Raw genomic sequence first — 25,323 nt, forward strand, 5'->3', positions numbered from 1 at the left:
AGTACACCCATTTATAGAAAACAAACAAAACATGACAACAATGACAGATGTGTGTCACCCTGGGAAAATTCCAAGATATCGTATCTCAAAAACATCACCCACAATTCCATAGCCAAACCAAAACACCACATGATGTCCCTGACAGACGAGGGCCCCAGCGAAATGCCAAACATTCTAAACTCTATAACAACACACATCCACGTCACGATTCCTTATCTTATCTTGATCTTGATCTTGTTACTAGTGTCCCACCAATCACAACACAATTCTTTATCCACTAATATATCTGCCTATTCCATTCAAAACAATAACGACACTTATTTACAACTAACAAATGACATCACTTATTTACAAATAACAAATGACGTCACTTATCTACATCTGAAAACAACAAACATTCATGTCATGATTCCTTATCTTATCTTGATCTTGATGTTGTCACTAGTGCACAACCAATCACGACATGAATCCTTATCGCTAATATATCTTCCTTTCCATTCAAAACAATAACGTCACTTATTTACAAATGACGTCACTTATCGACATCTGATAACAACAAACATTCACGTCGCGATTCCTTATCTTATCTTGATCTTGATCTTGTCACTAGTGCACCACCAATCACAACACGAATCCTTATCTCTAACATCACCCATAATGCCATACGCAAACCAAAATACAAGAACTGAAGCCATTGACACATATGCCCACAGAGAAATTCCAAACATTCCAATCTCATGACGTCACGACCACAATGACATCATCAAATCAACAACCAATCACATCATGATTCCTTATCTTATCTTGATCTTGATCTTGTCACTAGTTACCACCCTACTACTGAGGTAGTCATCGGATTCTAGTTTATATCTTGTTTAGGTGGTCTAAAAATAAATTGAAGTTGTTGACACCATCTTCCCAGATGAGGAAAATATCATCAATATAGCGACCAGAATTTTGGTTTAAGGTGGAAGGAGTTAGTAGCTTTTGCGATAACAAACGTTGTGTTTCCACTTATTTCTCTAGGAAGACCTATCATGAAACATGTTTATCTCATTCTCTAGAGAGTTCATCTTGGAACAATTTGAAAGTAATTAGCACTCTTAAAACTTCTAAACTACACAATTTAAATAAAATCAACCTCATTAGAAAATACGATTCTCTTAAATATATACAGGATAGCAAAACGTATCATTTTGACTCTACCTATTTAAACAAAGTTGTTATCAACAAGTCTTCCCATGAACTATCTTTGGCAGAAGAAAGCATAGTTGCTAAAGCTCTCAACTATGTCACTGCTCCTACATCCATTCCTAAAGAACATCTCTTAACAAAGATAGAAAAGGCAGCTTCTTTATTACCTAACAAAGAGGCTAACCTCCTCCCTATGGAAGCCATTTTCACCATAAATAAAACTAGACCTCCACCGGACAACATTTCTTACTCTGAAAGACCAGCTATTAAGTCCTTAAAAGATAATAATAACATCGTTATTCTTCCGGCTGACAAAGGGAATGCGACTATCATCTTAGACAAGTCTGAAAAAGAGAAACATCTTCCTACTCAGTTTCCTGGAATGTACAAGATTTTATGTGATGTGGAAGGCCATACTATGGCCAGACTGCTAAATCCATCCCTCTACGTTTGGAAGAACACTGTAGAGATATAACAGGACTAGAGCCAGCGCTCTCTCTAGCCACGTTCTCTTTTCAATTAACTCAGACGATGGCTGCCAACACATTGTGAACTGGACTCAAACTTCTAACATCCAGGTGTGCTATGATGAGCTTGAATAAAAGATTGTCGAATCTAGAAAAATTTCTCTAGATTCTTCTCATATCAACAACAGCCGAAGTTTCAATCTCTCTGAACGCACATGTTGCCTCTGTTCAGTATTGGCGCACTCGCGACAGCGCGTAGTATACGTTTGTTTGGAACTCAAGCTCGCATTTTGTTTTCAAACACGCTGCTGTGTTTTTGTACTTGTTATGTTATTACAATTTTAAGTCTCTGTAATTCTTTATATATTTCTTTGATTGTGATACCTGAAGATGTTGATCTATTCAACGAAACTTGTTAACTAGTAGTATCTTTTTAAATATACCATGTCATCTTTTTATCTCTCGATGACAGTCATTAAAGCTTTTTGAATAATATTCCAACCGAGTAAAAATGAATTCTGAAAAAAAAAAAATATATATATATATATATTGCACTGTTGTACTTTTAAGTTATTATTAAGAAAGACCTAAAATTAAACACATGGCTGCTAAGAGATCGGAGTCTTCTGGAGCTGGTTTTGCAGGTAAAACATCAAGAAAGTCCATCTAGTTCGAGTCACTGATTTTACTACCCCCTCATGGATGGTTCAAAGCTTCAAAAAGAAGTCGGGTATTAAAAAAGTTGTGCGGCATGTGGAGGCTACCAGTGCAACCAAGAGGCAACAGAAGAGTTTAAAACTGAGTTTGCAGAACACGTGGAAGAGAAAGACTATCTTCTACAGCAGGTGTTCATTGCGGACGAAACAGGTATCTTCTGGAAGATGTTGCCAAAAAGAACTTATATTACGAGAAATGAGTTCAAACTACCAGGTCACAAGCCGTGAAGGACCGCATCAGTTTGCTCTGTTGTGGTAATGCCTCTGGAGACCTTATATTCAAGCCCTTGCTTGTTTATCAATCTGAAAATCCAAAGATTTTCAGGCAAAATAATATCACAAATGCTTTTCTTTGGTTTACGTGAAGAGCATGGAGAGAGAGAGAGAGAGAGAGAGAGAGAGAGAGACTGTAATGTTGGGAGGAGTTAAGGAGATCGCAGCTTTCCATCATAATATAGAGGAGACAGAATTAATCATCTGCTCTTTCGAAGGCAGCACTGCGGACGATTTTAAAAAGCTGTTAAATGTATGAGATGTAGTTAGTACAGTTTCGGTAAATTTTGATTTAGTCCTTTGGTCGAATTTCTAATTCCTAGTTTAGACAAGTTATTTTTTAAAGTAGTAATATGCGGTACTTACTTCAGGTGGATTAATATTGTTCAAACTGTTATAAGATCGGGAATTTGCGCAGAACGTTCTTTTCCTATCATAAAAAAGTTAATTCTGAGGTATCAAAGATCACAAATTGTACCTATGGTTTAATTTAAATCAGTAAATGAAAAACGCGTGCATACTTTGGGAAGTAGAGAGTCAATTTCCAGTAATTTCTAGTTGCAATAAACATAAGTGCAAATGTTTTGGTGTAGCGTAGCTGAAAAAAAACTTATCGATTTGTCGTTAAGTTTCAAAGAAAAATAATTTGTAACGTAGGCGTATACACTCACTGTACCGAGTACAGTTATGACTACTACAATGTTATTAGCGTTGAAATTGTACATAAGAAGATTTAAATTATCAACGTAGTCCTAATGTCTTAGAACACAAACATAATCACTATGAATGAATTAGTCCTTTTAAGTCAGTCCTTATAAGGACTGGCTTAAAAGGACCAAGCAAAAATGCTTTTCATATTCCCCGTTATCTGTAGAGGACAGTGTAAGGATAAGGTGTTATTGAGCTGTATAAATAAAACTCTGATCATGGCAGGAGGGTAACAGCAATAGCCGAGCCTCAGTTAGAACTTCATTGGCTACAGCATTGCCATCCATTATCCTCCCTGGGTGCCCATTTTAGTCGCCTCGTACGACATGCATGAGCTACATTGGGGCTGATACGTAAGTAAAGCGTATAAAAATTAGAACGATCCCTAGACGACTCAATAGTGGCCAAAAGATCGTCCAAATCAGCGTTGGTTACACTCAGTGATCTTCCCCCACCACTGAGTAGAACCGCTCATATTCCTGGGATAAGCATCGACGGACAAAGCCCCTCAGCGGGCCGTGCCTGAGGACACCCACCCCTGAGACTCAAAATATGCATATGCATATGCACTCCCAGGGAAACCTCCCGAAATCTAAGCCCCCTCCCCCATCACCGGGAGCGAAATTTCTAAGCCCCACTCAACAGAAGCGAAATTCCGGAAGAAACCTGAAAGAACAAAACTCTCGAAACTCTGTGTCCATTTAGTCGCCTCTTACGACATGCATGGATTTGTGGTGGAGCTATTCTTATCCAGGCTACCACACGGGGATATGAATGAATTTTGAAAAATATGTCAATTTTAGCAAGTTGTAAAATGTATTTTTATAGTTGGTGTATTTGATATAATTTCAATAAAAGTACTAAATTTTTAAAATATTTAAAAAATGTTAGTAATTTTCATAAGAATATTATTTATACCAAAGTTTTCAATTTTATAAGCCGTTATATAGTGGTACATTATTTCCTCAGCCGATGTTTTAAAATGCCCATCTCCATAATTTAATTTAAATATATTAATTCTTCTTAACACACACACACACACACACACACACACACACACACACACACACACACACACACACACACACACACACACACACACACACACACACACACACACACACACACACACACACACACACACAATGCAATTCCTTAAATTTTCTGAATTTTTATTCGAAAAAAAAGTATTATTCCTTACTATGAGACAATTAATATATGGGTTGCAAAGTATTAAAATTATTGTATCGGTCATGGCAAAATATTTTGTTATTAAATTAGACAAAAACGCTGTGCGTCATAAATGTGCTACAAGTATTATATATCCCCCAAGCGTACTAATATTAGTACGCTTGGGGGGATATATAGTACTAATAAGAAAAATGTATATATGTCGTATTGCAAGAAGTGTTTTGCTCTCTTATACCAGACTTTCAGATATCATTTGTCAAAGATGTAATACCAGTATAATGACATAATGTCAAATTAACTATTATATGCTAAAACGAAACTTACAACATATATAGTTCACTGTATGCTAAGTGATTTTTACTTTGCGAACACTCAGCAGGTTATCTATTTCAAAAAAAAAAAAAATACACTCGTGTCAACTTAATAGGCCAAGATCGATAAATGTACTTGAGACCATTAACTCAAATTGCTATGGCATCGATATTCCTTATTAAAAAAAAATCAAGTCAAACCCTTTCAAGAACGATGTTGTTGTATTGTACTTTCGTGTAGATCATTCGCAGGTTATCATTGTAGAGATATAATGATCTACGAACAGAAGTTGTCTTGTTCCTTTCAGCTTGATGAAGAAAAATGGAGCGGGCGTGATAAATACAGTGCAACAGACGAGTTAGCTCACAATAGACCGATAGGGAAAAAAAAAAGTAACGCATGGAGACTATAAACGGACTAGCATTTTTATTGTGGATTTAATCTTTTCTGTCATTGACTTCAGACAATCACAGAAACATTTTGTGGACAATGCACAATTTCTTGAATGGTACATTAACCTTCAGTGACACTATGACAAAACATTCTGCTGTAAATAGAAGTATGAATGTATGTTTGAAACAACAAAACAGTTATTTCCTAAGAGATTTTTAGGGAAATAAATGCCTACTACAATTATTTGAATCACCTTTTGATAAAAACAATATCAAATGATTTTTTAATTTCCCAGTGAGAAAGCATAATCGATTTCTAATACGACCTTTGAACTGACGAATACCAAATTTCGAAAAATTTAATTACTTATCGAGAAAACCATTATTCGCGTATTTTCGTAAGTTCTTAAAAGAACTGGGAGATGGACTGAGTCCTTGACTCTTTATCCCGTCATCTGAATAAAGAAAATCTGTGTGGATGAGATGTTATTGAGCTAAAAGCTCTAGTCATGGCTGGGTAACGGCAATAGCCGAGTCTCAGTTAAAACTTCATTGGCTACAGCATTGTCACCCTAGAAGTCCTAAAAAGGACTAGTCCCTCAAAGAAACACACCTACCCGTCCTTATAAGGACTGGCTTAAAGGGGCGAAGCAAGAATGCTTTTCATCTTCCCCGTTATCTGTAGAGGACAGTGTAGGGATAAGGTGTTATTGAGCTACTAAAGCTCTGATCATGGCAGGAGGGTAACAGCAATAGCCGAGCCTCAGTTAGAACATCATTAGCTACAGCGTTGTCATCATTACCCTCCAAGGGTATTGGATCTTATCGGAATCATCCCACACCTACCCGTTTTTTTTTTTTTTTTTAATAGTGCTTATAAGGACTGGCTTAAAGGGGCGAAGCAAGAATGCTTTTCATCTTCCCCGTTATCTGTAGAGGACAGTGTAGGGATAAGGTGTTATTGAGCAATTAAAGCTCTGATCATGGCAGGAGGGTAACAGCAATAGCCGAGCCTCAGTTAGAGCGTCACTGGCTACAGCATTGCCATCCATTACCCTCCAAGGGTATATGGTTGCCCAAACCACACCTACCCGTTCTTAAAGTTCTTAAAAGAACTGGGCGATGGACTGAGTCCTTGACTCTTTATCCCGTCATCTGAATGAAGAAAATCTGTGTGGATGGGATGTTATGAGCTAAAAGCTCTAGTCATGGCTGGGTAACGGCAATAGCCAAGCCTCAGTTAAAACTTCATTGGCTACAGCATTACCATTTGTTACCCTGGAAGTCCTAAAAAGGACTACCTACCCGTAAATATACATAAAATTATTTATTACTTTGTTTAGAAAATATCTAAAAGGTGTTTTAGAAAAGTTGCAAGTAATACATTTTAGAATGCTATGGAGAGGAAATAAATAATTTATTTTATAAAAACATAAATTATATAAATTATTCTATATTTTTAATGAAAATAAAATAATTATAATATAATAAATTTATATATAATAAAATAAAATAATAAAATAAAAAGTTATTAACGATATGGCTAACTTGACATAAATTATCCCCACGTTTTACGTAACTTAACTGTCTTATTACAAAAATTAGTACAGTATTTTTTAAAAAGCCCAATTTTGGTAAGACAGTTGATTCTATAGCACGGTATGTCTTTTTTAATGGAAGTGATTTCTTTTTGTCGTTCTTTCCGCGAGAAATAAAAAAAACTGGTTTGAAATAAAAAAAAAAAATGTTTTTTTTTTTTTTTTTGTGTGTGTGTGTGTGTGTTTCCATAACGACACTACAGAGGTGCTTGCAAATAATATTTTATTCTTACTAATGTCATTAAAATTGTCTCTTTTAGTAAACACTACCCATCATATTTTACAAAAAACACATATCAAGAATTTTTTTTCCGATAGAAAAAAATTTTTTTTTTATTTTTTGGTTTCGAAAGACAACTTCAATATATTTACAGAAATATATATTAGATGTACTCTATAAAAGGTTAAATGTGTTTATTTAAGAAAGAAATGTCGGAATATGTACGTGATCAGTTTGGTATTTATGTAAATATAGCATTTTTATATTTTTTTCTTGCAATATTGGCTTAATACATGCTTTTTTTAGATTAAAAAAAAACATCGAAATAAAGAGTTTGAAAAATGATCTTGGAGCAACCATGCGATACACAAAGGACTTCATACATCGGATACAAAACTGTGACGTCCCTTAAAACCCGAAAAGAAATAGGTCTGATCAAAGAACTCTATTGTGAGCCACCAGAATGACGATTGTGTCTTGAATTTTAAACGAAAAGAATAGCAGGCATTGCTTTAAACTACGACGCATCTGTATACTTTCTCATTTTTTTTTTGAAGCGCCCTCTATTCAGGTCTATAAATCACCCTGTGAAATCAAACAAAGGGGTTTGGTAACGCTGGAAAGAGAAATTGGTATTGATTCCGAATTGCAACAAAACAAGACAAATGCGGAGCTTATGTGGGGAAAGCCATGCAGCTGATGACAACATCTACGAATAGGAAAAGATAAAAAGAGTTGACTGTTTGTGTTATAGATTAAGTAAGGAAACTGTAAACGATTTACAGTTGCTTCAAGTGTCTCCCAGAAAAATGTAAACTGTAGGTATTGTTGCACATCATTTTGTTAATCTCTTTGTCTATGACTGAGGTAAATGGATTACAGAGCTTTGCTTGCAAAGTACACGCAAGAAAAATTTATTCCTTGCATTTCCTTCAGGTTATTGAAAAATGCGCATAGAAACGTAGACCATTTTTCGAAGTGCTTCAACTCTTTTTAAGCAACCGTCAACTATTTAATCCCATTTACATTCGGTGTACAGTTTTCTCACCAAACATATTCCACGTAGAGATTTATTCTCTTGTCTTTCTTTCAGAAACTGTCTTTTCTTATCTCAATGATTTAGGTATCAGTTCGTTTTCTTTTCTGGGCATATTTTAACGGTGTCATCATAGTTTCCGTACTTTTTCGCACAAAAATGTAGATGTCGAGCAGTTGTCGTCAAGTGTAAGGATGATGGCACATAAAAGAATGTAATAAATAAAGAAAGAAAGGGTTAAAAAAAAACAAGCGACGATGCGATGTTTGAGAAAAGCAAAAAAATAAAGCAGGTAAGTGGGATAGAGGAAAGGAAGGAGAATATTATTCAGAAATAGAAACGCTGAGGAATTTTTCCGAATTTTCACCGAGGTAACTCAGTTCAAACCACGAAGAGTCAGTACAATGACATATTTCAATTTTGGGGAGGAAAAGTTACTGAAAAGGACCTAGAAAATCCCTCCCTTCACAACTGGGGCATGAACCTAATTTTTTTTTATTACATGAAAGTGCAGAAAGAGAAATAAAACAAAATGAAAACAGACAAAAAATAAATTTTATGAAAAAGAAAATACCAATAATGAGAGAAGAAGAAAGAAATTAGCAAACTACAATATAAAAGAATATCTGAGAGAGAGAGAGAGAGAACAACACAAAGCAAAATTTGATTAAAAATACACAGAGAGAGAGAGAAAGAGAGAGAGAGATAGAGCATAAAAAAAGAAACAAAAGATTGTAAAATGGGAAATTAATAGTAAATATAATGCGGGCCTGGTTGACCGAGTGGTTAGCGTATCCGCTCTCCGGTCAAAAGGCCCCACGCTCGAATCCCGCCATGGACATGTTTATGATTGTCGGTGAAATAAAAAATACTAGTGGTGGTGGTCGGCGGTAGATGACGTTGGTGTATATGATGATGGTAGATGTTGGATTGAGTGGTTGAGTTGTAGAGTAGATGCCCTCCCTCGATGAGTCCTTGGACCACCTTGGAGGTGTCACGTAATAAACCGTAATAAACCCTTGACACTGCAAGGTAAATGAGGGAAAAAGGAAGAAGCCATAAAAAATTGAAAAAAAAAACAAATTACGAATTAAAGAAGAAAGATAATTAATTTAAAAGCAAAAACATCAGAATTAATATGTGTTCCAGTTGTAATTCCATAGCTCCCTGATTACTGAGAGCATTGTACATATGCAATTATAAGAACAAGTGGATACTTATTTCATCCTTTAGGAGTGGTAGAATCATGATAGGGGTCACATTTTAATGCTTCCATATGCATTTCCTATGCTACATCCCATATGGACGAGTATGTTATGTCTGTAGATGCGTGTTCACCAGGACGGATTTAAGAGTGATAAACTCGCGTTTCCAGGAGGAAATATTCTCCACCTCTGTATCAGATCGGCTAACAAATTCTGAGAAAGGTTCCTTGCATCATAGACGTGATGCCAACCAAATCTTACCAACCAGAGTCTTCGTCGAAACCGACTGAGCTACAGAGGCTCCGGATACCTATATAGTGAAGAAAAAACAGAGTAAATACAAATAAAATATGCATGCGATTTTATCAGAAAAGTAGTTTTTATAGAACTACGAAATCCTAAAGATCGAAGGCTATGGGAAAACTACTCAAAAACTACAATTGATGACTCAAACTACTCATCAATTTGTTATCATTTGTGTCAAAATTTTTGTAATTAATAAAATTATTTGTAATTTCGACTCACAAACTTCTCCGTGTAATGATAGTTACATATACTTCCTTGTAATTGTTCACTATTACCTTCTAGTAGAAGGTATTACTTAGTTTATTACTTAAAGAGGTTGGTTTAGTCCACTCTAAGAACTAACACTACAAACCACTTAAGATGTCGAGGTGATATAAGTAAAGAACTCGAGAAATGAGAGGGTCGAAAGTCCACTGCAAACATGGGGCAACTAAAACAATAAAAAAGAAAAAAAGAAGTCGACTTTCGGCTTCATAAAATTCGCTTATAACACTGATCCTTGGCGTCCTCAGTGGACGGACTCTCCCTGCTGTTAACGCGGCGACCTCGTTTTTCCATTGACGATCTCTGCCATTTGAGGAACGGATCATTATGGAGTTATCAGTGAAGCGAGAACAGCAAAAGGACGAAAGAAACGCAGTAACAGTCACCCATTAAGTGGGTTTCCTTTTAATGAAATACACCAGAGCCGCCTAAATAATGACCCCACCCATGACCAGCTGGTAAAAAAAAAAGCGAATTCCGAGAAGAATTGATTTTTCAATTAATAACAATGCCATTCTCCGATGCCAAAATCATGTATCATCTTCGACGCTTTATTCCAGTTATCTTCAGTCTTTTCTCTCTTTCTCTCTCTCTACCATAACTATCCTCTCGTTACTGTGAACTTCAGTGTGCTTATTTAAAATTTCATTCTTATCTCAGAAAGAAAGAATAATGAAATGGAGATGAAAGATGAAATGGGTAGTTACCAATGATAATATGAATTGAAAGAAAAATTAAATCGATCATCGTTCATCGGATAATCATATTCAATTAAATAGTTTAGTACTGATATTTTAGCTTTAGAAATACGTCAGGCTAAAATATTCATAATTTAAAGTATGTAAAAACAGCTTTTTTTCATAAATACTGAATGCACTTTTGCCACTACAAAAATAGTGTATATCTGTCATCTCACAGGTTCTGTTTATATATTTTTTCAGACCCGAATAAATCTTTTTTTTTTTTTTTTTCATATCCTGATATATTACTGAGAATGGGCAAACTCAATTGCCTGCCACGGCCAAATAGCATAGAATTTTTTATAGAACCTGATACTATTTATGTTAAGACAGTTAATCCTATTTGTATCGTCTGCTACGGCTATAATATATGTTTATGTGGCCGGCTATCCTGCTTTGTGGGATGCAAAAACCCGAATTTCCGGCAGGTGATCTCTTCACCCCCCCCCCCATGAGACCGGCTAACTCACCTTCAATTGAAAAGAACTAATATAGGTTTTCTTTGGCTTATAGACGAAATTCATACCTAGTATTTCCAACCAAAAGGTTTCGTCTATACCGACTGAACCGCAGTTCAGTCGGTATAGACGAAATATATGCAAGACGTAATTGAAAGCTTAGGTCCCTTGCGTAGCCCTTTTTCTCTCTAATTCACTTCTCCGATTATTTCTTAAATGACTATTCTCTCTTAATCTCATAATTTAAATAAACTGATCCCAAAAAGACTCACTTGTTATCGGTCCAAATATATATTTAATTTGTATTCATTTTTAAGATAATTTAAATAAAAGTAAAACTAATTTAATATCCATTGCTATTATATTCATATTCATTAAAGATCTATAAGACGAAGATGAGTTCATATTTCCTGTAATCTCCTTTCAGGAGTCCATTAAATTGATTGGGAATAAATATTGAATTTTCTTAAGAATTATGTTATGTCAAACGGGAGGAATTTTGATACTTTTGGCAGCTCTTTCACTAAAGGCGAAAACGCCACGCCTTGCTTTATGCTTCGTCATATTTGGTTTTCAGACCTCATTCGAGAAGTGGATTAAAAAAATACTATAGCTTCGAATTTCATTGCAACATGGATGGTTAAATTTTTTTGTTATTAAAAAACTGTAACGAGTATATGCTTTTTAATCGGCACCACCCTGATTTTTGGAGAGCTGAAATGGCTTGAAAAAGTGCATTTGGTCTCTAGAGCGACGGTTCGAAATTATGTAAAAAATAAATTTAAAAATAATTAAAAATCCATTAGTCCATTCACAGTACAAATGTACTATAGGTTCACAACTTTTCATGGGTGGAAATCACATAAAAAGTACATAATAAAAAGCTGGGGTAATAATAATGCTGTCTGTTGAAAGACTATTGTGATACGATGCCGGCATGGGTGACCAAGTGTGGTTAGCATATCCGCTCTTCACTCCACAGGACGTAGAATATTCTTGAACTAGTGTTAATTAACTATATATGCACAATTATACTGTAATTAGTTATATTTTGATTAATTTAAGTTTTATTGATCAGACCTGGTTAATTTATTTAGATATAATTGTCATTAAAAACCATGAGAAATAAATTATGTATATTTCAATTTGATTATCATAAGTACCACACACACACACACACACACACACACTATACGGTAGTTATAAATAGATATATAACGAAGTGTAGAATACTGTTTCATTTAAACAAATATAGATTCCCGTCCAAGTTCGAAAGTACTATAGGTTTACAACTGTTCGAGTAAACACATCTGCTGATGTGTTTACCTTTCAGTTGATCTCCAGCGGTAGACGAATTTGCTCGTAGCTACTACAGTTAAGTTAAATTGGGAATGACATAACGAAACGACACAGGGAGATGCAGAACTTCGGCAATGTGTCGATTAGTTGGTTAAAATTTCGGCCAAAGCAGCTACGACTAGTACATGTGTTTTGCTGCTGATCTGCTTGCTTTGGGTGATAAAAAATTCGATTTTTTGGGAGGGAATGAACCATTTTTTTTCTCCGTCAGTTTATTGAGAATGAAAACACCAAAACTGTAGTTTTAGAAATAAAGTCTGAGTTTAGTTTTCATTCATTAAGAATGTTAAATAAAATGTCAGTTTAAAAAAAACAACAAATTCATGAGTCCATAGCGTTCTCTCCTTTTGATAAATGCATGCGTATAAATTTCAAATTTATAATTCCAGTGCACAAAATGGAAACCACATTGTGTTGTACAAAAAGAAGGAAGAAATGTCATATATTTAAAGTGTACACCAAGCAGTTCCATCTAAGCTGAAACAGGAGCTTTTTCTTCTGACAGATTTAAATCTTCCAGAACAAATTCGGATTAGAGCAAAACGTGAAAATAACATACTGAAGAAAAGATTTTTGATTTTGTATTTTAAAGAAACCCATTCAAATCCCTACTGTAGTTTATTTGTGTGTTTTTTTTTTTTTTTTGCATTTTTTTCCCTTCAAATTCCTAAAAGCTCCCTAACTCTCAGACGTGTAAGGAGGAATATTTCTCCCCGAGGCTTTACGTATTATTCCCCAACCGTTAACAATTCCTGCCTATGTATGCACATTTATAGTTTCTCTTACAGGCTAATTTACTTTCTCTCAATCGTACAGTTCGGATTTTTTTTTCTTCACTCGGATCTATCTATTCGTAGTGTCATTCACAGTGGACTCCACTCATGATGGCTTAGTGCGCACAAAAAAGGAGGCTTGTGAGCAGCCGTAACCTACGGAAGGTGTTTGGTGAAGTGTAAAGAGACGCTACACGCACCTATGCCTCGGTATCGAGAAAGGCGAACGAATAAAAGAGTAGCAGTCATTTCAGAAACACTTGGCTGTTTGTTTTAAAGTCCTTGAGTTGACTTGCAGACGGAATCGATCGACAAACGAGAAAGGTTTTAAGGTGGGGGGAAGAGTTGCGAATGAAGGGGGGGGGGTTGAGGACTGTAGAATTGCCAAAACTAGTTTAAAGTTTCCCTTGGATAGCACACGCAGTAGAGTTTAATTGAACTCTGGGAACAGAGAGAACAACATGAGTGGCAAAATGAATATTAATTCCTGTCCTTTCCTACCCCCCCCCCCCCCCTTCCTGATTTCCATGTGCTTTTCTTCTGAAGCATGTACTAATAAATTTACGATACTCACCGGCTTTAAAGCTTGCTGTTTTCACAGCACAATTGAAATTGTCGAATACAATCCTGATTAAAATGATAAATTAAAAACAGACAACACTTTGGTCGTTGCATTCTGTGTATTCAAAACCTTTATTGTTTGCTTCTATATTTTTCTCGTAAAAACTGTGAACCTTAACACAATAACATTTTTAATTATTTGGCATTAATTATTATTAAATTCATCTTCTAATATTAAATAGAATTATTGTACTATTCATTTTTTTTCTATAAAAATATAGGTTACACATATTTAACATGAGAATAGAAAAATATTTCTTACTATAGTATATCTTACAAATTATTTAGATTTATTTCTAACTAGACTTAAACTTCTTACTGTACTCAATATTACCCTAATATTATACAGTAATTTCTGTTTAAAATCCATGCGCAATGTTTGGGTGAAGTTCAAATGAAACTGAAATAAAAGATATTATCAGAGAAAGTAATAAATGGAAAGGGTAAAAACAAATAAAATATTTGGGGAAGTTTAATGATACGGGAGAAATACTGGAACCGGAATGAAAATATACACAGTATATCTAATGCAGACATAATCTAATTAGAAACTTAAAAAAGAAATAGATATTTTAAAACCAATAAAGAAAAAATAAACTACTTATATATATATATATATATATATATATAAATTTAAAATGCCTCGAAAAATTTCATTTCATAAATCGACCGATCGATTGACGTGCAAATCAATCCTTAATAATTAATTAAGAAAAGGGAAAGGATGACAGAGCAGGTAAAATGAAAGAAAAGCGTAATTGCTCTCCAACCAACAAGTTGCTAGTTTGAATCTCGCTACGGACATGGATGTTGGAGATTGTCTTTAGGTGGGAGATGAAATGTAAAAATTGAATTTTGACATTAATTTTGAAATCTTACAAAAATATATAAAATTGATAAAAATGGGAAAAAAATTCTTAGCCCACCTATAGCAAATGTACTATAGGTTTACTTAATAGCCTTTCGTGGTTGGGAAACACAAAAACAAAGTAAAAAAAGTATGAAATCAACATAAGGAGAATAAAATATATAAAGTTTTAAAATATTATTTTGTTAATTATCAAATGTTTATTTATAGGTAACGTTTATCCTATAATGAATATTAAGAGGATTTTTAATTCACCACTTTATAAATACATGGAGTAGTTCAAATAATAATCTGATTAACGAGACTTTGTAAGAGACTTACAAGATTAGGAGTTTGTTCTCCTTCAAAGTAAGTCTCTTTTTCCAAACTAGGGTTTGTTCGTTGCCAACATACTCGTAATCTACGCTGCTGAACCTAGTTGGGATTTGTATTTGAAGCTAAGCTATCAGAAATGTGAACCGTAGAATCTGGATTATGGACTTTAAATTTAAGAATCTGGATTATGGGCTGTAAATAGAAACATGAGATAGAAAGATACTTAAAATAATCTAAAGACAGATCAAAGAACTATTTCAGGACAACATCAATCCTCCTCCTCCTCGCCCATCAAGAACAATATCCAATCAACTGAATTCTCTTCAAGGGTAAGTATTTATACATCGTTTCTGTCACTCTTGAAAACATTCATCGAAATTCTGGATATATCCGAAAGTGTCTAAATCAAAGAGCCTCAATATCATCAAAAACAAAAGAAAATGTCATATTATGAAGTAAAATACGGTGAACGTGAAGATGGTTATACTTGATTGCCGAATCGCGATTTATGTCCGATCTTTGGTGAAACTTGATTCGAACAAGCCAACGGAATTGATTAAATTGATTGCTAAATGATTACTTTTTCCCCACAGTTTTGTTCTTTCTCAATACTAATAGTTGTCCACAGCAATTAACAGTCTCAGCTGAATTTCTCCATTCTTCAAGTAAACAGAACTAACTCAAGCCTTGTGTACGTAATGTAGAATTTCCTACATGTCATTTACACAAATAAATGCTCCAGTGCTCGTTTTGTCAACTTAAAAACAAAATTTAATACAAATCTGTTATTCCCTACTTTGAGAAATCTTAAAAATTGCCATGAAAAACTAATTTGAATGAATACATCGGATAACTGCAGATAGACACTACAGATCTACATAACTATGAGTAGAAGTTGCCTAAATCTGCAGAGGCATGCTCCGAAATTGTAATAACGAACGCGCGATTGACATACTAGTGACATGGCTGCCCTAACACGGACCTGCATAGCACGATAGCCTAAGCCTTAGTGGACCTAATTAACGCTCCACAGAAAATTTATTTTCTTTGGGAGGTGGGGTGGAGAAGAGAAATCGTAATTAAGCCACTGTTTTGAATTCGTAAATCATAATTTTAATGCCCAAATGATCTTTCTCATTTTTTTCCTTGTTTCTCATCCAATTACCATTAGAGTAAATGAATGAATGACTACAACACACAAACACATTAAACTTTAATTGCATTTATAAACTACAACAGTATCATATAATAAATTTTAACAACCAAAGAACATTTTTAAATATAACATTATAATATAATATGAATCTCAATACTAATAGTTGTCCACAGCAATTAACAGTTTCAGCTGAATTTCTCCATTCTTCAAGTAAACAGAACTAACTCAAGCCTTGTGTACGTACTGTAGAATTTCCTACATGTCATTTACACAAATAAATGCTCCAGTGCTCGTTTTGTCAACTTAAAAACAAAATTTAATACAAATCTGTTATTCCCTACTTTGAGAAATCTTAAAAATTGCCATGAAAAACTAATTTGAATGAATACATCGGATAACTGCAGATAGACACTACAGATCTACATAACCTCAGTTAGAACTTCATTGGCTACAGCATTGCCATTTATTACTCTCCAAGGGTATTATTAATCACCGACTATGTAAGTAAAGGTGAAATCTCAAAAATACGGACGATCTCTAGGCCACTCTATAGTGGGCGAAAGACCGTCCTAATCTCAGCGTTGATTCCACTCAGTGACGGGCTCCCCGACCACTGAGCAGAACCGCTCATATTCCGAGGAAAATAATTCACCGGCAAGTACCCCTCAGCGGGCCGTGCCGGAGAACATTCTCCCCGGAGACTCAAAGTGCTCCCTTAGGGCAAAACCTAAGAAAGCGAACTCATTAACCCAGGATAACAGTAACAGCCGAACCTCAGTTAAACTTCATTGGTTCAGCATTGCCATCCGTTACCCTATATGGGCATCTCATATAAAATCAATCACCGACTATGTAAGTAAAGGTGAAATCTCAAAAATACGGACGATCTCTAGGCCACTCCATAGTGGGCGAAAGACCGTCCTAATCTCAGCGTTGGTTCCACTCAGTGACGGGCTCCCCGACCACTGAGCAGAACCGCTCAAATTCCGAGGAAAATAATTCACTGACAAGTACCCCTCAGCGGGCCGTGCCGGAGAACACTTTCCCCGGAGACTCAAAGTGCTCCCTTAGGGCAAAACCTAAGAGAGCGAACTCATTAACCCAGGATAACAGCAACAGCCGAACCTCAGTTAAACTTCATTGATTCAGCATTGCCATCCGTTACCCTATATGGGCATCTCATATAAAATCAATCACCGACTATATAAGTAAAGGTGAAATCTCAAAAATATGGACGATCTCTAGGCCACTCCATAGTGGGCGAAAGACCGACCTAATCAGCGTTGGTTCCACTCAGTGACGGGCTCCCCGACCACTGAGCAGAACCGCTCATATTCCGAGGAAAATAATTCACCGGCATGGACCCCTCAGCGGGCCGTGCCGGAGAACACTTTCCCCGGAGACTCAAAGTGCTCCCTTAGGGCAAAACCTAAGAGAGCGAACTCATTTACCCAGGATAACAGCAACAGCCGAACCTCAGTTAAACTTCATTGGTTCAGCATTGCCATCCGTTACCCTATATGGGCATCTCATATAAAATCAATCACCGTATGTGTAAGTAAAGGTGATATCTCAAAAATATCGGACGATCTCTAGGCCACTCATTCGTGGGCGAAAGACCGTCCAAATCTCAGCGTTGGTTCTGCTCAGTGAAACTCGAGTACCGAGCAGAACCGCTCATATTCCGAGGAAAATAATTCACCGGCAAGTACCCCTCAGCGGGCCGTGCCGGAGAACACTCTCCCCGGAGACTCAAAGTGCTTCCTTAGGACTAAACCTAAGAGAGCGAACTCATTAACCCAGGATAACAGCAACAGCCGAACCTCAGTTAAACTTCATTGGTTCAGCATTGCCATCCGTTACCCTATATGGGCATCTCATATAAAATCAATCACCGTATGTGTAAGTAAAGGTGATATCTCAAAAATATCGGACGATCTCTAGGCCACTCATTCGTGGGCGAAAGACCGTCCAAATCTCAGCGTTGGTTCTACTCAGTGAAATTCGAGTACCGAGCAGAACCACTCATTCCGAAGAAAATAATTCACCGGCAAGTACCCCTCAGCGGGTCGTGCCGGAGAACACTTTCCCCGGTAACTCAATTGCTCCCTTAGGGCAAAACCTAAGAGAGCGAACTCATTAACCCAGGATAACAGCAACAGCCGAACCTCAGTTAAACTTCATTGGTTCAGCACTGCCATCCGTTATCCTATTTGGGCATCTCATATAAAATCAATCACCGCATCTCACGGTCGATTCAATGTCTCATCAATCAATTCGGGACAGTTATATGTCCTATCTTATATATTAAAATATCTAAATAAATTTTAAGTGTTGGAAGATTATCGCAAGACAAAATAAATATTCATTTTTATTTATTAAATCTAGGTAAAATTCAAGCAAGTAATATTAAAATATTTTTTTTTTATAAACAAAATCGCTTTTTCTTAAGATTTAATCTGCGAAACACCCACGTTATGGAACAATTTACGCAGCTAAAATTTGATTGATATCTTAGTAGGCACTCGAAACAAAACTTTGATCAAACTCAATATTTTATCCAAAGGCACCTGCACTTTATCTCAGTAGAAAGTATTGTTTTTTTACTGTATAGAATAAAAAAACACCTTTCGATGCCTGCTCTTCTTCACTGTTTCACAATATATAAGAAAAGCGGCAATTAAGCCGATATTTTCGTTATCAAATTATCAGCTTACCGAAAATTCGGAAGTAATCTTAATAAAACTTTTGAAAAATTAAAAATATTTAAACTGAAAATAAATTAATATCTAATTTTATGGATTATATTTTTATTATAAAATTTGTTTCTTACACCGATAAAAACTTTTAATACTTTTTCCTAAATAGGCTGTATAGCAGAATGAAATTTTGAGTGAAGGTGGGTGCCAGACAAGAATCAATCGACCGTGAGATGCGGTGATTGATTCATTCAATCCAATACCCTTGGAGGGTAATGGATGGCAATGCTGTAGCTAATGAAGTTCTAACTGAGGCTCGGCTATTGCTGTTACCCTCCTGCCATGATCAGAGCTTTAATTGCTCAATAACACCTTATCCCTACACTGTCCTCTACAGATAACGGGGAAAATGAAAAGCATTCTTGCTTCGCCCCTTTAAGCCAGTTCTTATAAGGACTATAAGGATGAAATTTTGATTGGGAAGAAGAAACCGAATATCCTTGGAGGGTAATGGATGGCAATGCTGTAGCCAATGAAGTTCTAACTGAGGCTCGGCTATTGCTGTTACCCTCCTGCCATGATCAGAGCTTTAATTGCTCAATAACACCTTATCCCTACACTGTCCTCTGCAGATAACGGGGAAGATGAAAAGCATTCTTGCTTCGCCCCTTTAAGCCAGTCCTTATAAGGAAATTTTGATTATGGAAAAGGGTAAATAAATATATAAAAACAATGTTGAATGGAAATGCTTTGTGCAAGTTTCGCATTAAATTGAATGAAATATTACGGGATGTAAAACTTAAATTGAATTAAAATATAAAAGTGAATAAAAGATTTTCATTAAATTATGCGGAACAAGAATGGCGACAGTAAGGAATCAACAATTGACACTAATGAGAATTTAAGTACAGAATATTCAATTTGATTTTCATTGTTACTGTTACGATTGGACGAATAATGTAAAGCTTTTAATGTGCCGTTTCCATAACGAATTTCTAGATATCACGTTTTGATTATGTTTATTTGTACCCTTTTGTAGTCGCTGCCTTTCCTTTTTGAAAGCTCTTATTCTAAAGAACGAAAATTATCAATTAATTGTAAACAAAGAATGAACACAAAGTTATTTTTAATCACAAATTCATAAATTAATATTCTTTTATGAAGGTGTATATATTTTTAATGAATCGAATAATATCAATATTTAAATGATACATTTGGCAATAAATAAAACAAAAAGTAGAGTCTGCATTTGGGAAAAGAATAAGTTACGCCCTAAAATTGGCTCGTGGCCAGGCCTGTCTCTTTGCTTACCATCCAGGGGAAAATAGATCAAGAGATTTATCTCGAGGTGAAAATTCGATGATACAGACTAAATGACTAGATCAGCAGGATGTTATTTCTTAAGAATAAAAGAAGATTGACAGAGAAAGAAAGAAAAAAGTGACTTAGGTAGGGTATTATGTTAAGAATTATATTCTGAAAAGGCATGGAAAGTGTTGTAAGAAATAGAGGGATTTTAACGAATAATGCCTGAAGATCTAAAACTCATCAATTATGTCTTGAGTAAAATAAACAACAAAGTATTTATTTTTCTTGATAGAAAGGAACAAAGAGTGTCATAATTAGTCTCCAAAACTAGGGCTAACGGCAATGCACGATGTACTTTGCCATGTAGTATATCCAAACCAGAAATACGTTGTCATGGTAACATTGAAGCATAACGTCACATCTGTTTTCATCGAGCAAATCAAGTATATAGTAATGTATGACATTCTTTGAATCATTATTTTGACAATTCAAACAGAAGTTTCTTTGTGTTATAGGTTTTTCTCAGCTAGGAGATAAAGTAGGTCCAGTTTTCATCTACGAACCTCGAAATCATGTAGAATTCTCCAATAACTCAGGAGCTATAGTGATGTGTTCAGCTCATGGAAATCCGGCACCAATCATTGAATGGCAACTAGGAGATGGGAAAGACCTCACACGAGTGTTGGGATTGCGACATATTCTTCCTAATGGAACTTTATATTTCCCACCATTTCCAGCAGATAATTACCGCCAAGATGTTCACAGCGCTACCTATCGTTGTATGGCCAAAAATTCCTTAGGAACAATAGTGAGTGGTCCTGTCCGAGTTCGTGCTGGTAAGAAAATGACATCGTTGTTTTAAATCGCCCGCTTTTATTCTTTCCTTGTAATCACCGACATTAAATATAACTTTATATAACATTTTGAATCTAGTTTCACTTAAATAATTTTTTTTTTTTGCAGTTGTCCGTCAGTATTACGAGGTCAAAGTGTACGACGAATTCGTCATTCGAGGAAACACCGTGGTGATGAGGTGCCAGATTCCTAGTTTCGTCAAGGACTACGTCACGGTGACCTCGTGGCTTAAAAATTCTGTCTCCGTCATATCTACGGATGTTGAAAATGGTAAGTCGTTGCGCCGTTAGTAAATAGCTGTTATTTCCTTTTGTATTGTTCCCTTTCGTTTTCCTTGGTTTTCCCGTTCACCCAACCTCCCCCCCGTCACGTGATTTAGAAACAAAACGAGCTCATACTTCGAGAAGATGATGACGGGAGAGTTGTACGGGCGAAAACTGACTGTCGACAATTCCCTACGGCGCACCGCGATCACAGCTCAAGAATTTATTTTAGCGCTTCGTTTCGTATTTAAATTGTTTCGGCACACTAGATTGCCAAAAGCACCTCATTTGTGCGCAGCGATGTGCGGAGTGTATGGGCGGAAATATGTACGGAGACTCCACACTCATGCAGAGCGATTAGCTACCCAATAATTCCACGAAGTCACTTTTCTAATTCCCCGAATATCTCTGGATTTAACTATTAAAGTCCATAATTTCTATCCACAGCGCGGCAAACTTTAGGGAATACATTGATTTTCTCGGCATTTTAACAAACCATAGTCCACAATCAACGGTTACTCTACTCTTTCTTGCCCCTAATTATCATCTATAAAATATCACGTGTGTTTGTAAGCCGCAGTTTATATGTAGGATTAGTAGATAGATGAAAGTTGGCTGTTTAATCATACCTGAAAGGCAAGTATATCGCAGTTTGTAATTTTCTGGTTTTAGACAGGTTTATGAATTTTGCGAGAAGAAAACTGATAAACTGGCATAAGAAGCAACTTGTTAATCGGAGATACAAAATTCATATAGAAATCAACGCATACTAGGATCATCCAAGTACCTGCAGTCCTCTTATAGCCCTCTTTGTTCTATATTGAGAAACTCTCGGCAAAAGAGCATAGCCATTCAAACAAATGTTATTATGTAGAGATGTGTTTAATTCATTTATTTGATTAACTATAAACACAAGAAAGGTTATCTAGGATACTATTACACGTTATCCACTATTAGTGGATAACGTGTTAGATAATCTGGGCCCCTCTTCTAGAGACCAATCATGGTGTCTTGCAAAACTCATCAGCCATCGGAATCCAATAAGCACAGCTGCGTTGGTTTCACACCGGGCAATGAAAATCGTCCGCCAACTGCAAATTTAAATAGTCAGTTACTGAAAACGTTAAGTTTTCAATAACCTTTCTTGCGTTGTCTTTCACTGATTTGCAGAATGATTATCATATGAAGTATTCTATGATCTAATAAGATTTTATCCATTGAGATACCGATAGGTAGATAGATAGATTAATTATTAATAAAGATTAAGTCTTAGTTCCTATCATGATTCCTTGATTATATGCTAGCGAATAATTTCACTTGACACCTTTACATTATGTGTTCATTTCTCTTGTCTTTCAAATATGCGGGGCCTTTGAAACTCAATCCGAATTGACGATTTCACCCTGGTAAAATACCTGAGTTTGAACTCCCCCCCCCTCCCGTAGGATGAGAAGTCGGTTTTTAAATTCCGTTCAGATAAGGGTGAGTTAATCTATCTCATACTACGGCAAAGGTTTATTTGTTTAACGAACACTCAGGTTTTCATCCCAGGAAATAGGCAAACCGGTCGTATTTGTATTTGTGTTAATTTTTATTGGACAACTATTATGTCATAAGTGGGGGAACTATTTCTAACCCGTTATTTTAAATAATTTTGCTGAAGTTATTCTAGCATGAAATTCTAAATAGAAATGACAAATTAAATTTACACAATTTGTGTGTGTTGATTATTGTTAACCCATCTGATAATTCATATCTCAATGATTTCAACAATAGCATTTGCAACACGTGACGGAAAGGGCTGCAGTTTATATTATTAACTGCTCTTTTACTGCACCTGACTGTATACTACTACTATATTTATTTGTATTTATTCCTGAAAAAAGCTACCAGATATTGAGTTACCAAAACGCATTAGTAGAAGTTTGTTTATATATTAACAAACTATATAATTTATATTATAAGCTCAGTTTACAAACTTAGTTTATAATTAAATGATCATACACATATATATTTTTTCACATCACTAATGAAATTTCAGGCGTGTGAGCTTAGAATATGAGTCCACGGTAAGTTCCTCGTAATAATAATAATGATGATGACGAAAAAAAAGTGCACCGGGTTCAATGTGCATTACTATTTACAAAATCGAGCTTTATAAAATATATGTTTTGATTTTGGTTTGTTCATAATTATATTTGAATTTTTTTTTTCAGATTGGAAATATAATTGTTTTTACATACAAAAAAAGGTTTTACATTTTGGAGAAAAGTGTTATTTTGCTCACTAATTAACACTTAAATTAAAATAGTATTTTAATGAAGAATCAGTAATTCTTCAGTGAAATTAATGAAAGAAATTAAAATGTATTCTGAAATATAAAACTGATGTAATGTTTCATTAAGTTTATTTAGGCTACTGTGGAATTTTGATTGCAATGCGATTCTTTGTTAACCCAAATCCAATGTCGTTGTTGTTTTTGTGTGGGATTCCCCCCAATTTTCCTTAATCGTCCCTTAGGACTGGTCGAACGCTCTAGTGAGGGATTTGAAGTATGCATTTTATACTGTAGATCCGTGTGTGTGTGATCATGGGCCGATTTGCCTGTTCTGAGGGGACGAAAAACCCGAGTTTACGGTGAAAAACCTTCTACCCCCATATGAGACCGGCTTACTCACTTTCGTCGAAAAATACCAGATAAAGGTTCCTCATGTCATCGACGGGAACCGAACCCAGATCCTTCCGACCAGAGTCTTTCCTGGGCTACGAAGGCTCACCCAAATCCAATGGTATTAGCATTAAGAAAAAGTGCAAAGGACATCAAATTATTTGGTAACCTTTGCAATAGGACAGTTATGGAATATTTGAAATTTGTTACAAATACGAAAAATAATTGCTTAAATTTTCGAAAAATTGCAAAGCCATTTATATTAAAATATATTACAAATATTGACATATTACAAGTTGTATTTCTAAGCATATTATTAATCTGTATTTTAAACCTATATCCTAGATTTTCATCGATTTAAAAAAGATGGGTTGGTAAGCTGAGTGACATTATTTCTACATAAAAAAATGCGTTTATCAAAGAAAGAAAGTGTAACTAAATGTTGTCCTGGATGATCCTGTGACGTACAGAGTTTAAGTTTGCGGTTCTTTCTTAGCATAATAATGGATTTTCCGGTTTATTTAATTTTTTTTTGCTGAGAAATTAACATTTTGCACAACAGGTCAAGAACTATAGTATTTCAAATAGTTTCTTGTTATTCGAACAATATCGGAAAAAGTTTGACCTAAGGATTTGTAACTTTTAACTTATATAGCAAATTCAAGATCATGTTCTCCTCTACCACTTCATTGCGCTTAACGTTTTTTATGTCTCTTGTTTGACTCTTTGAGTATAAAACGATATTTTTTGTCGTTTCACGCGATTTCGACAATTTTTGTATTATATATTGCCTTGTCTCCATTCTGTTTATTTTAAAATAAACATATTTACTTATGTTTATTTTAAAAATAATAATTAAAAAAATTAACTTGTGACCGACTTAAGATATCACTGTTAACACTAAGAAACGCTGCTTACTGCAGTACCACGATATTTGACAACTTTATTTCAAGATTTGGGATGCTATTAACAGGAAGAAGAATTAGATATGTCCTTGTTTAATTCTTAGGCTCGCTCTCTCATTATAATATTACTATAACTGCAGGTAGCATGGATTCTAAAAGTTGTTGTAGTCACCACAGATAGAGAACAAATCGAAAAAGTTAAACTGGAACAAGAGAAAAAAAGCACAAAATAGAAAAAGAAAGAACGAAATGATAAATGAAAGCGGGTAGATTGTAAAGTCATATTGCAGAAATTCAAAGATAAATGAAAAAGGGAGAGACAGTAAAGAAAGAAAAAAATGAAAGATAAAAAAAACTAGAGAAAGAAATTATTTTAGAGAAGCTGATAACTACTTTATTTCCATTTCGAGGAATCAAAGGAAAAACTTCAATTCTAAACCATATCAAAAACTA

At 35.2% G+C, this 25,323-nt stretch overlaps 1 protein-coding gene across 1 annotated transcript in view; it reads left to right on the top strand.

The window, feature by feature from the left end:
- Positions 1-2,262: 2,262 nt before the first annotated feature.
- The window catches only part of LOC150106756 (cell adhesion molecule Dscam1-like), a 126,623-nt gene continuing 103,562 nt past the window's right edge, over positions 2,263-25,323 (top strand). Inside the window, exons 1-3 of the mRNA XM_090393475.1 lie at positions 2,263-2,305; positions 20,695-21,015; positions 21,143-21,304. Of these exons, the coding sequence (XP_090249601.1) occupies positions 2,263-2,305; positions 20,695-21,015; positions 21,143-21,304 (526 nt within the window). The remainder of the gene's footprint in view (positions 2,306-20,694; positions 21,016-21,142; positions 21,305-25,323) is intronic.

The sequence above is a fragment of the Typopeltis vanoorti genome, chromosome 5 (assembly GCF_054136105.1).
Source record: "Typopeltis vanoorti isolate ZY-2024b chromosome 5, IOZ_Tvanoo_1.0, whole genome shotgun sequence".
Lineage (NCBI taxonomy): Eukaryota > Metazoa > Arthropoda > Arachnida > Uropygi > Thelyphonidae > Typopeltis > Typopeltis vanoorti.